Raw genomic sequence first — 12324 nt, 5'->3', positions numbered from 1 at the left:
AAAAAAAAAAAAAAAAAAAAAAAATCCACTATTTAGTTTTTGATTCCGATGAGTCCTTTCCCTACTGCTCTCTGGCCCCAATTTTTATAACTGTTTTTGAGTGTCCTGTGAGTAGGGACAGGGCCGGGAGACCTTTTCCCTTCCCCAGGTCCCCTTCGAGCCCCCAGCCCCGCCACTGGTTGCCAAACCCTAAATCTGCCCCGCCCAGTGGCCCCCGTGACCACAGCTCCCCCACCGCACAAGTCCCGGGGTGGGGGACAGGGAGGGAGGGAGGGAGCCCCAGGAAGGTCTCCCAAGAATTTTCTTAATAGTTTTTTGCAGGATTTGGGTTTTTGGTCTTGTCTTGGTTTTTGACAAATTGGGGGGGCTCTGGGCTCAGACACGGGAAGGGGGCCGGCCCGTGGGTCCCCACAGCTCTAGCGCCACCCTTTTGTACAGAATTTGATGGTTGATTCTTTGTTCTCTTGAAATAAACAGAGGAAAATGATACCCTCTCTCGCTACGCCTTGTCCTCTCTTCTCATTGCGGGGTCCACGCAGCCCCTCTCTCTCTGCTGCTTTGTGTCTGTTCACGTGTGGGGGTCCAGAGGTCTGGGAGGAGCCCCAACCTGAGAAATGGGGCTCCCACGACACTTGGCAGCACTTCAGCTTTTCACAGCTCTGCTGGGGAAGAGGTTTTGGAGAAAAGCTCAGAGGTTCTCCGTACCTTGGCATCCAGAGCGTCTGGTGCTTCTCCGGACCCACAGGAGTCCAGAGCGTCTGCATTGGAGGCCAGAAAGGGGCGCCCGGCCCACCCTCGCCCCTGTCGGCGGCCAGTCCTATTTTGTCGAGCATTTTGTGTTTTCTAGAAAAGAACAAGGATGGATCGCCAGCCTTTCAGAACCAGATTTTCACATTGAAGTCTGGATTTCTGGCTTCTTTTGAAAAGAGTTCCGTCAGCCTGACAGAGCTGGGGCCTTGTTTCTGGGTGGCACAGATGGCGGGCACTGAAGGGATGGGACGTGCGCCTCCCCACACCCCCGGGACTTGGCTGCGTGGCTGTCATCGTTCGTTATCAGGTCAGCACCGACTGCCTTGTGTGTTGGTTTATTTGTGGGGTTAAAAGGCAAGATATTTTCCAGGTCTCTCTCCAGACCTGGCCCCTTTCCTGCATGCATGTATGGTACTTGCTTGGTTCTGTAAGCGTTTGGATTTCTTTTTTGAGGGGGAGCGGTCCTCACTCTGTAGCCCAGGCTGTTCTTAAACTAGCGGGAATCCTCCTGCCTCAGCCTCAGTGCTGGGATTATAGGTGTGCACTGCCAGACATGGCAGCATTGGAACTTTTTTTTTTTTCTGGTACTGGGCAGCGAACTTGGGTCCTTGTGCTTGCAAGGCAGGCAGCGGAACCACTGAGCTGAATCCCTGGCCTGGCATTGGAGTTTTTGACCCTTGGTATCGTCACTTTCTAAATGTCCTCTCTGCTGGACATGGTAGCGCATACGTGTGATCTCAGCACTCAGGAGGCTGATGCAGGAGGATCACCATGAGTTTAAAGCCAGCCTGGGCTAGAGTGAGCTCAAGGCCGGTGTGGACAGCATTGTGAGACCGTCTCTGAAAACCAAATCAAAAGCCCAACAAATGGGGGTCTAGTTGTTTTAGAGAAGCCAGGAGGTTCTAAAACTGCATTGTTGAATACAGTGGGTGCCTGGCAGATGACCAGTGAGTACTTGAAATGTAGTAAACCCAAGGTGAGGTGATCTCCAAACCTAGTATGAAAGCATGGAAAACCCTCTCTGATAATTTTTACATAGACTACGTGTTGATGGTAGTGTTTTGGACATGTGGGGCTAAATAAAGTACATTAAAATTCCCTTATTTTGTTTTTCTTGATGTGGCTGCTGCTGGATTCCAGTCGGATGCCTCTTCTCTGGCCTCCCCGCCCGGACTGGCCCTGTCCCCACCCCTACCTTACCAGGTGTCCACCCGCTGTGGTTTACCTGCCTCACGGGAGTGTGGGTCTCCTTCCCCTTTTCCCAGCATGGACTTTGAAAGATTTAAAGACACGGGTTCCTTTGAATCTCATTCATGGACTACAAGTCCGCTGTCGCTTACCCACCCTCACAGCATGGCTTTATGTGGAGTCCATCACCGTGAGGAATGAAAAGACGTTGGACTTTGGCACCCGAGAACCCACACCCAGGGTCTCATTGTCCCATGGTTGGCCCTGATTCTTCTTTTTTTTTTGAAACAGGGTCTCACTGTTCAGGCTGGGCTGGATCTCACTAGGCCCAGCCTGGCCTCAAACTTTCGGTGACCCTCCTGCCTCAGCTTCCTGAGTGCTAGGATTACAGGTGTGCACCACCGCACCCAGCTCTGGCCCTGATCCCCCACCCCCGGACACCGGGGATTGAATTCAGGACCTTGTGCTTGCAAGGCATGGCACCACTGACCCAAATCCCTGGACCCCCAGAGCCCCTGCTTCTCGATGGTGCTCTGGCCAATGGCAGAAGCATTTTCGTCTCAGCTCAGGATGGGGCACCCTGTGCCTCCTCCTCCTGACTGGTGCAGGCTGAGGTGCTGCTCAGTGCTTCCCGTCTATCACCCCCTCTGTCACGTGGCGCCTGGAGGTGGTGGTGGATGGAGATGAGACCCCTGCAGAGACCCCCAGGCGACCTGGTGAACAGACAGGAGGAGCACAGTGCTGTTTCAGAAACCCTCTGGAGAAACAATCTCTATTTACTGCTGTGGGACAAGGGCGTTTAGCTGTCTGGCATCATGGCCAGGCAGGCGGCCTTCGGGGTGGTCGTGTAGGGAGACAGGGCAGAGCTGGAGTAACTCTGGCTGATGGGGCTGGAGATGGGCAGGTTCACGGAGCTGGAGGTGGACAGTGGGGAGAGGGTGGTCAGCACCACGCCCCTCTCATCCAGGGAGCGTTTGTACGGGACCGGGACGTCGCTCCGGAGGTCCTGGAATACCAGGTAGGCCTGGGATATCTGTGGGCAGGAAAGGGTGGCTAAGGGCCGGCTCGAGCTAGCAGGTGAGGGCGGGGACAGGGAGGGAGGTGCAGGGCCCGGCCTTGGAGGCGGGTGGGCCTCAGGGCAGCCCCGTGGCAGTGGATGCTCTGGAGCTCCCACCCGCCCTGCAGGAGGTGTGTGGGGTCCTCACCCAGACAAAGATGGAGAAGAAAGCGAAGGTGATGGCTGCCTTGGCGCTGGCGCTGCCCAAGAGGAACTCTCTGGGGGATGAATGGTGCCACTGGTTGGCCAGAAAGCAGAAGCCCACGAACCAGATGATGGCCCAGAGGACTGCGAGGAGAGCAGGGGTGGCGAGAACGCTCAGCGGGGCTGCCGGGAGTGCGGGCCGGGCCGGGTCTCCTGCCCTCCCTCTGCTGCCACCCCCTGTCCCCACCAACCCCTGAAAGTGAACCCCCTGTGGGGAGCTTCGCCCCCAACCCAGAAGCCATAGGCCAGCCCTGGGCAACAGCGGCCCGACTCCATACTGCTTCCCTAGGCTGGGTGTCATCCCAGCACTTGGGAAGCTGAGGCAGGATGATTGCTGAGAGTTCAAGGCAAGCCTGAACTAAAAGCAAAACAATGTCTCCAAAAAAATAAAAATAAAATAAAATAAATAAAATGCCAGGCGTGGTAGTGCACGCCTGTAATCCCAGCTCTCTGGAGGCTGAGGCAGGAGAATCGCTATGAGTTCAAGACCAGCCTGGGCTACATAGTGCGTTCCAGGGCAGTCTCAACTACATAGTGAGACCCTGTCTCAAAAAACAAAACAAACACACAAACAAAAGGCAAGAGAGGAAGAGACTTCTAGAATCAGCCTGCTGTCAGGAGGGGTGGTGGCCCTTACACCAGGTCTGGACAATGTGTATTCCATTCCTGTGTGGAAATGTGGGGCCACGTGGAGTGAGCCCTCGTGTGCAGGCCAGCTGCTGTGGGACAGGGGCCGGGTCCCAGGCTCACCCGCCAGGATGATGTCCAGGAGCCAGAAGACCATCTTGAGGTGGGTGTTGACCATGTGGGTCTCACGGGCATCCAGGGCGAGGAAGACCAGGCAGCTGAGGAAGGCGAGGAAACCGGCGCCCACGGCAAAGCTGCAGGCTGCGCGGTTGCTGTTGAGGACACAGTGCAGCTTCGGGGAGTCTGTCGTGTTCTGGTAGCCATCGGTCAGCAGGGAGGAGAAGACAACCAGGGCGAAGACCTGGGGACTCGAGGGACCAGACCAGAGCTCAGCGCCCCTCAGAGCCCTGAGTCTGCCCTTTGTGTGTCCCTGCTTCTCCCCCGACTCAGCTTTATCCTCTTCCCAACCCTGCCCAGCCTCCTCCCTGCTCGCTGCCTCCCTTCTCAGCCCACCTGGTCCTCCACACCACCTGGCTCCCCGCTCCAGACATGGGATCCAGGCCTAGACTCAGATGCTTCTGCCTTCCTCTGCTCCTCATCCCGGCTCCCCGACCCCTCCCTGCCTTGCTCCACACTCTCCTGCCAGCAGACTCAGGTCCCCAAGTTTGGCTGGACCATCTGGAACAGTTCTCATTCACAGAGAGGTGCAGAGAGATGTAATAAACACCCAGCATACCCTACCCAGAACCAACAAATATTAACATTATGTTTTGGGTTTCAGGACTTTTTTGGGGGGTTGGCAATGGGGATTGAACCCTGAGCCTTCATACTGAGCAACATCCTCAGGCCTTTTTATTTTTATTTTGAGATGGAGTCATGCTAAGTTGCTAAATTGTCCAGTTTGGGTCTGACTTGAGATCCTCCTGCCTCAGCCTCCCAGAGTACTGGGATTACAGGTGTGCATACTTGGCTTGTTTTCTATTTTATTTATTATTTATTAGACACGTTTGTTTGTATTGGGGATCGAACTCAGGTCCTTGTGCTTGCGAGGCAGATGGTAGAACCACAGAGCTAAATCCCCAGCCCAATTTTATATATTTATTTAATTTTTTTTTTTTTTTTTTGTATTAAGGATTGAACTCGGGTCCTTGTGCCTGGGAGGCAGGCGGCAGAACCACTGAACTAAATCCCCAGCCCTGTTTTATTTAATTTGTTCGGTTGTTTTATTTTATTGTGTTTTATTTTTGAGACAGGGTCCCAGCAGTCCAGGCTAGCCTTGAACTCACTGCAGGCTGGCTTTGAATTCTTGGAACTCTTCCTGCCTCAGCCTCCCAAGTGTTGGGACCACAGTTGGCACATGGTTTTTTAAGTAATGGAACTCAGGCACAGAGAGGACAAAGAATGGGCTGCACTTGGGCAGCTGGGAAGCAGCAAGGCCTGGATTTGAACAGCCGCCTGGCTCCTCAGTCTACTCTGAACCCCTGGCTGTGCTCCTCATTGTAGACCAAACACCAGGACGGGGGCATTTGATCAGTGTAGAGTCAAAGCCTGGGCCGGGGATGCAGCTCAGTGGCAGCACCTGCCTGGCAAGCGCGAGGCCCTGTGTTCAATTCTTGGTACAAAAAAAAAAAAGGTAGAAGCCCAGCTATTGGTTCAGTCATGACCCAGTGCAGCAAGGGCTATGCTGGCACGGAGGGAGCAGCGAGACCCCCAAGGTTAGGCAGCAATTGCAGGAGGGGAGCCGGGGAGAGGCAGGGCACGGGGCACGGCCAAGGCTTGCAGGGTAGACAAAGTCATGTGGAAGTTAGGAGGTAAACAGATCCCAAGCGGACCGCGATGAGGAGAGGTGAGCAGGACATTTGAGGGATCTGGGTGAGGCATGGCTGGAAACCTGGCCGTTGTCAGGGCCTCTGAGACCCAGCTGGAGCCAGGAGCTGTGGAGAGTGAAATTTCGTGTTTGTATCAGTGTGCGGCAGGGTTCTGAGCCGAGGACAGCCAGGGTCACACCCGGGGGGCAGAGAGGTCCCCCGGGGTGCTGTGGTGGAGCAGGGGAGACGAGAGGCCGCAGACCTGAGAGCAGGTTGGTGCAGGGGCCAGAGCCGTGGGGAATCCGGAAATATTCAGGACGTAAAATTGGACTTGGGGATTGATTGCACGTGACAGTGCTGGTGACAGGAGATTTGAGGGATGCTGAGAGGACAGCACGTCCACCATGGCCCCCTCTGCAGAGTTGTAGCTCCAGCGGGACAGGCTCCCTGGGGACCTCCCCCGTCCCCAGCACCCACCGCGCCACTGGGCAGCTCTGGCTTCTTCTTGCTGCGTCCTTCAGAGCTGGGACAGGGGAGGCCAAGGGCTTTGGGTCCATCTGGTCTTTGCAGCTTTATGATGACAACGATGACAGCGAGGATGAGGGGTCCCTCTGCCTACCCCGATGTCGCCACTGCTGCCCTGAGGGAGGCAGGGACCCAGGACCAGGTTGGTGCAGGATGCACCTCCAGCCGAAGGTCTGGGGCAAAGCCAGGTCAAGGACGGGAAGGCACATCTGTCATCACTGAGCCTGCGTCCACTGCACCTGCACCTACCCTGCGCGGGCTGTGTTATTAATGCGTTTCTGTTTCACAGGTCATAAATCGAAGCCGTTACGTGGAGTGGAAAGAGCCAGACTCTGCCAGCTGTGTGGCCTTGAGCAAATCGCTCAGGTCCCCGAGCCTCAGTTTCCCATTGTGACCGCTGCAATGAAGGGCGAGGCGGCAGGTGTCAGGCTCAGCCCTAGTAGGTGCTCAGGAAAACCATGGCTCTCAGGAGTCGCCCTGGAGGGGAAGCGTCCCTTCAAGGTCACTTATCAGCAGAGTGGGATTGGGATCTCTTGACTTCCAGGCCCAGGGCTGTTTGCCCACTGACCAGATGGGACCACAGCCCCGGTGGAGCCGGGGACACCGGAGACCTGGGGAGGGGGCACCGCTGGCCCAGGGCCCTGAGTCCAGCCTCCCCCACGCCCTCCCGGCCTGTCCCTGGGGAGGAAGCAAAGACTCATCAGTTAAGGCAGCAGCTGGCAGGTGGCAGGGAGGACAGGAGCACCAGCTGCCCGGAGGCTCCCTGCTGAGCAGCCAGGCCAGGGGGGACAGAGGAGAGGGCGGCGGGAGGAGGACGGAGGCCGTGGGTGAAGTCCGTGACCAGCACGTCTGGCACAGCCGGGGCCCCGTCTTTCCCCACCACAAGGCACCGTCCACACCAGCTGGGCCTCCTCCTGCCCACCACCCGCCCTTCCTTCCGGCTTTGGGGACAGGTGGGCAAGTCTGGCTCTGACTCGCTCGCCGGCTCATGGTGTCCTTGGGTGAGCCTCAGTTTCCCCTTGGGTTACACAGGGGCAAGAATGTTGTGGTGAGGAGTAAAGCAGCCACCACCAGCAAGGGATGCGGCACTGGAGACTCAAGTCCCTGTCACCCTAAGCATCCTCTACCCATCTCTGTCCTCGCTCATGAGCCGTGATTTATTCCAATAATAATTGCTATTTAAGGAAAGCTTTACACTTGCCAGGTCCCTGCTCAGCGGCATTCACTTGTCTCACTACCAGTCCTTCCCACTTCAGCTGTGAGGAGGCTCAGAGAGGGCGAGGAGTGCGCTCCAGGTCACACAGTCGGGGAACCATGCAAACTGCGGGACAGCAGCAGGCACCCCTGAGAATGGAAGCTGCCGCCGTGACAACTACGCCGGGACTGGCCCAGGAAATCCAGGGACTGTGCCCTGCTGACAGACAGGTTCAAAGAAGGCCCCCTAGATCCAGGGAGCGAATACTCCAGACTAGGAGTCTGTGAGGACACCCAGGCTCAATACGGAGCTGGATCGGATCCTAGCGTGTCCCTTGGCCTGTTTCCAATGTGTCAAGGGCAAAGTGCAGGTGCTGGCCCAGGGCCGCCCTCTGACCCTGCTCGGTGATGTCTACAGAGGAGCAGGGATCGGCCCAAAGTCACACAGCAGAGTCTGCTTGATGAAGATTTGACTCCCATCTGGGTATGGTGGTGGACACCTGTAGTCCCAGTACTTGGGAGGCTGAGGCAGGCAGATTGCCATGAGTGTGAAGCTAGTGAACTCAAGGCCAGCTAGGACTACAGAGTGAGACTTTGTCTCATAAAAAACCAGCAAATAGGGCTGGAGATTTAGCTCAGTGGTTTCACCACCTGCCTCGCAAGTGCAAAGTCCTGAGTTTGATCCCCGGTACCAAAAAACAAAATAAAAGGAAAAACCAGAAAAAGGCTATGCGTGATGACCCACACAGCAGGGCTGTAGTCCCAGCACTCAGGAGGCTGAGGCAGGAGGATCACTGTGAGTTTGAGGCCAGCCTGGGCTACATAGTGTGTTCCAGGTCAGTGTGGACTACAAAGCGGGATCTTGTCTCAAGAATCCTCAAAAAGGGGCGTTCAGCTCAAAAAGCCTTAAAAGCTGGGGATGTAGCTCAGTGTTTCTAATGCCTGCCTTGCAAGTGCAAGGTCCTGAGTTTGATCTCTGGTACCAAAAAAAAAAAAAGAGGAGGAGGGGTTCAAGGCACCTCCTTTTAATGGTTCTTTCCTGCAAGTACTTAGTCGTGCTGGAGTGGTGTGGGGTGCAGCTGGGTGCTTGGTGAAAGGTGGCTTCCCTTATCAGATTTCTTTTGCTTCATTTTCCCTCCAGCCTGACTCAGAATTCTTCTGTCCCCTGTCCCCCAGGGCCACAGGTGGGCCACAGAGGCCTTACCCCTGCGAGGATCCGTGTGATGCTTTTTGGCCTCCTCAGGAAGCGCACGGCCTCGCTGCTGGCCAGGTCCTGCAGGCTCTCGGGGAGGCGCATGGCGGCCGCTGTCCTGCTGGGGCCCTAGGGCGTGGAGACACCGGTGCGGGGTCTGCGTGCTGTGGGCCCACCTGGGTTCAGCTGCTGCAAGACAGCACCGATGGGGAGTGAGAGTCAGGATTCGGGCAGGGGTGTGGGGTCCCCCAGGAGCCGGTGGTACGGGCCGGGGCACTGCAGGACTCTGACTCCAGGCTCCTGGGGGTCCCAGGGGCAGTGAAGGGTGAGGGGTTGGGGCCAAGGGGAAGGGGCGTGGAGAGGGCTGTGCCAGGAGCTCCGGCACAGGAGGCAGAAGGCCCAGTTTAAGGACAGCCTTCTTCCTGTTGAGGGACACAGGTAGGAGTTCCTGGGAGATCTGAACCAGAGGAATCTCTTTCAGGTTTGGGGGTGACTAGTATTCATATTATCATTTTGTTTGCTCGTTTTGGAGACAGAGTCTCCATCTGTAGGCCAGGGTAGCCTCAATCTCACGGTGATCCTCCTGTCTCAGCTTCCCCGGGATTACAGGGCGGTGCCACCACGCCCGGCTCAGTACCCCTACGGAGAACCCGGGCACTCGGGGTGTATCAGGCTGTCACTGGGACCTGGCGTTATTTCCCAGAGTGAGAGCGTCCCCTTAGAATTTGGCTCCATCTTTCACAAAGATGCAAGGCTGGGCGGGGACGCGGAGAGAACCTCAGAAACAAGCTGTCCTCACAGAAAGAGGAGACTAAGCCTCGGTGCTAGTGGAATGGGGGCGCTGGGGGGTGCGGGTGCTACTGACTGAGGAAGAAGGGTCACCTCTGCTCTCAGGGCCGGTGGGCGTCACCTGAAGGCCGTCTCTGCCTTGCACTTTCCCTCCCCTCCAGCTCGAGGGTACCGCCTCAGCCTTCTTCTGGTTCCTCTTTTTCCCGCCTTTTCGCTCCTCCCTGGCTGATTGGCTGCGCGGAAGTCCCGCCCCCTTTCCCTGCCTACTCAGGAGCTGATTTGAGCGGGGGCGTGACCTAAGCAGACGTTGGGCTGTTCGCCGTTGGCGGGCTGCGCGCGAGCGCACTGCCCAGCCCCTCGCCTCGTGCCTGTCCCGCCCCTTCCCTTTGAAGTCAGCGGACAAGGAGACACTTCTGTGGCGCATGCGCCTCACAAAGAGGTGCTGGCGGTGGGGGACTAAACGCGCATACTACGCATGTGCAATCGAGAAAGGCAGGTGGAAGAAATGGACTCCTCTGAAAGACACAGGATTTGCGCATGCGTTTTACGGCTAGTTGAAGCCGAACTCCGGAGCCCAGGACGCCGTCTGCACATGCGCAGGAGGCTCAATGACAGTCGAGCGTTGGCTAAGGTGAGGGAAGGGCGGGGGGATTGCATGGCCGGGGGCGGGCGGCCCTGCATCCCCTAGGTAGCTTTCCGAGCATTTCCTATACGCCCAATATCCAAGTCTCCGCCTAGATTCCGCAGAAACCAGTTGTATCACTGCGGGTTCTCTGGGCCTGCAGAACACCCTGACCTTTGACCACATGCTAGGATTCAGGTTCACTGAGCAGTGTGGGAGGGGACCGGCCAAAGAGGGTAGGCGGCGGGCGGACCAGGCTCTGCGCCCTGCCTGGCGCAAGGATGGCTTTGCAGAATGCGACACGAGCCGAGTTTCCTCCGGATGACATTTGACTCCGCTCTTTTCCCTCCATTCAGGCTCGGGGGAAAGGGTCTGGCCATGCTGCATGTGACCCGAGGGGTCTGGGGGTCCAGGGTCCGAGTGTGGCCACAGTTGTCAGCTCTCCTCGGGACCCCTCGGGCGCTGTCATCCCTGGCGGAAAAGATGGGGGTGTACCGCAAGATGTGGAACCCCACAGAGCCCCGCGACTGGGCCCAGCAGTACCGAGAGCGCTTCATTCCGTTCTCCAAGGAGCAGCTGCTCCGCCTCCTGATACAGGTACTGCCTGTCCCGGGTTCGAGAGCTTGGGGACTACGATTCCCGGCAGGCCTCGGGGCGGCTGGGCCCTGCATGCCCTGGAGGACTGTCGCAGAGCCTCTTGGGAGTTGTAGTTCGAGATTCTCTCACATGGCTGTGATGAGGCAGACCGCAGGGCCCAAAGCTCCGAGATCAGAAGCAGGAACGATTCCCGGGCAAGGGCTCTGTGGGGCATGATTTCTTCCTCTGTAAAGTGGGCATAATCATCACCCTCATTATTACCATTTCTGCTACCAAATAAAAACACAGTCGCAAAGCTCTCAATGATCACAATTATCACACAATTTGAGCTCTTACTTTGTGGCACTGTGTGGGAGTAGCACCCCTTGAGGGAGGTACTACTATCATCCCTGTTTAGAGGTGAGGTAGCGGAAGCGACCAGGAGGAAAAGGACTTGTCCAAGGCCACAGCATAGTGGCCCAGCCTTGCTTGACCTTAAAACCTGGTGTCTCCTTAAATTTTTTGCCCTTGGATGACTTATTCACCTTACCCTAATCTTGGTCCCACTCCAGAGTTTAAGCTCTTGCCCCACCATGGTCACACCTGTTATTACGGAGGATTGTCATTCACTCACTTAAAAATGTATTGCATCCTTGCTGTATATACTGTGTTGTGCTACACTTCATACACACACACACACACACACACGGACACAGACACGGACACGGACACGGACACAGACACTCACGCGGACACGGATCACGCAAACTCTCACCAGAGCCCTCTGAGAAAGAGGATGCGACCCTCGGCTGCGAGAAGGAAAGTGAGTCTTGTTGAGGTGAAGACATTTAACTGGGTGAAGAGTTTCAATATGGACACCTGGAATTGGGCCAGGACTGGAGTCACCTCACGCAGATGTTGTGCCTCAGTTTTCCCCTCTGAAGAATGGGGGTTAGATTCTATCTACCCCTTGCAGTCTCTGCAGGATGATGGCATTTAGGCAGCACCTGATGCACCCTAAATGTTGTGCCAGTGTTGCTGAGTCAGTGTCAAAGCAGGAACTCGGACCTCCACCATTTTAAGCCATTTGTTTTTTTGTTTCCTTTTGTTGAGGTGGGGTCTCACTATGTAGTTCAGGCTGGCCTTGAACTCATGGTAATTCTCCTGCCTCAGCCTCCCCAGTGCTGAGATTAAAGGAGTGTGCCACCATTTCCGGCAGACCAACTGTTTTTCACTGTATCTGGCTGCCTCAGTTTCTTGGTCAATAAAATTGCTCAAGCCTTCCCCCTCATCCCCAAATAAAACAGTTTTTAAAAGCGTGGAGTTCCGACCATGCATTTGGGCTTCTGGGACAAGAATTCCTCCTCTGAGAAGGGGAAAGAGGCCTAAAGAAATTTTGCTTCCTGAGGTGACAGGAATTCCACTCCAGTCCAGCAGAGAAGGCGGCCTTGGAGGAGTTCTCCGCCCACGTGGATTTCTGCACACTGTTCCACTACCACCACGTCCTGGCCCAGCTGCAGGTGAGATCGGTCCCTTCGGCGCTGTCATGCTTGTTTGTCCATCCGTCTGTCCATCCGTCTATCCCTCCAGCACATAGTTGCTGCAGCTCCTTGGAGCGCTGGGGGCCCAGCAGTGTATAGGACTGATGCAGCTATACCCTCATGGAGCCCACTTCGCTGACGGGGAGACAAGGAGTAAAGGAGAATAAGGGCTGGGATTTAGCTCAGTGGTGCCACCGTCTGCCTTACAAGTCCAAGGTCCTGAGTTCAATCCAAAAAAAAAAAAAAAAAGA

The 12324-nt window shown here is 56.1% G+C and overlaps 2 protein-coding genes across 6 annotated transcripts in view; one reads left to right on the top strand and one right to left on the bottom strand.

The window, feature by feature from the left end:
* Positions 1 to 2661: 2661 nt before the first annotated feature.
* Positions 2662 to 9599, bottom strand: Syngr4 (synaptogyrin 4). Of its 4 annotated transcripts, none has more exons than XM_010640800.3 (5): positions 9428 to 9599; positions 8558 to 8734; positions 3950 to 4139; positions 3144 to 3283; positions 2662 to 2971 (listed from the first exon to the last, which is right to left on the bottom strand). In XM_010640800.3, the coding sequence occupies exons 2-5, from the start codon at positions 8648 to 8650 to the stop codon at positions 2738 to 2740; spliced, it is 657 nt and encodes a 218-aa protein (XP_010639102.1). In that variant the 5' UTR covers positions 8651 to 8734; positions 9428 to 9599; the 3' UTR covers positions 2662 to 2737. The 4 variants fall into 4 exon arrangements, with proteins under 4 accessions (XP_010639102.1, XP_010639100.1, XP_010639101.1 ...); XM_010640798.3 differs by having other exon boundaries at positions 3950 to 4187; positions 9428 to 9594; XM_010640799.3 differs by having other exon boundaries at positions 3950 to 4187; positions 8558 to 8731; positions 9428 to 9594.
* A 138-nt stretch (positions 9600 to 9737) lies between these two features.
* Tmem143 (transmembrane protein 143) overlaps positions 9738 to 12324 on the top strand; it is an 18139-nt gene continuing 15552 nt past the window's right edge. Inside the window, exons 1-3 of one of the 2 annotated variants that reach the window (XM_033765875.1) lie at positions 9738 to 9965; positions 10313 to 10553; positions 11941 to 12052. In XM_033765875.1, the coding sequence (XP_033621766.1) occupies positions 9810 to 9965; positions 10313 to 10553; positions 11941 to 12052 (509 nt within the window). In that variant the 5' untranslated portion in view covers positions 9738 to 9809. The remainder of the gene's footprint in view (positions 9966 to 10312; positions 10554 to 11940; positions 12053 to 12324) is intronic. The other variant, XM_010640797.3, reaches the window with a different exon arrangement.

This window comes from Fukomys damarensis, unplaced genomic scaffold (assembly GCF_012274545.1).
Source record: "Fukomys damarensis isolate Sample0158 unplaced genomic scaffold, DMR_v1.0_HiC HiC_scaffold_19, whole genome shotgun sequence".
Classification (NCBI taxonomy): domain Eukaryota; kingdom Metazoa; phylum Chordata; class Mammalia; order Rodentia; family Bathyergidae; genus Fukomys; species Fukomys damarensis.
The sequence above is the reverse complement of the archived record's forward strand: the minus strand, read 5'-3'. Positions and strand labels throughout refer to the sequence as shown.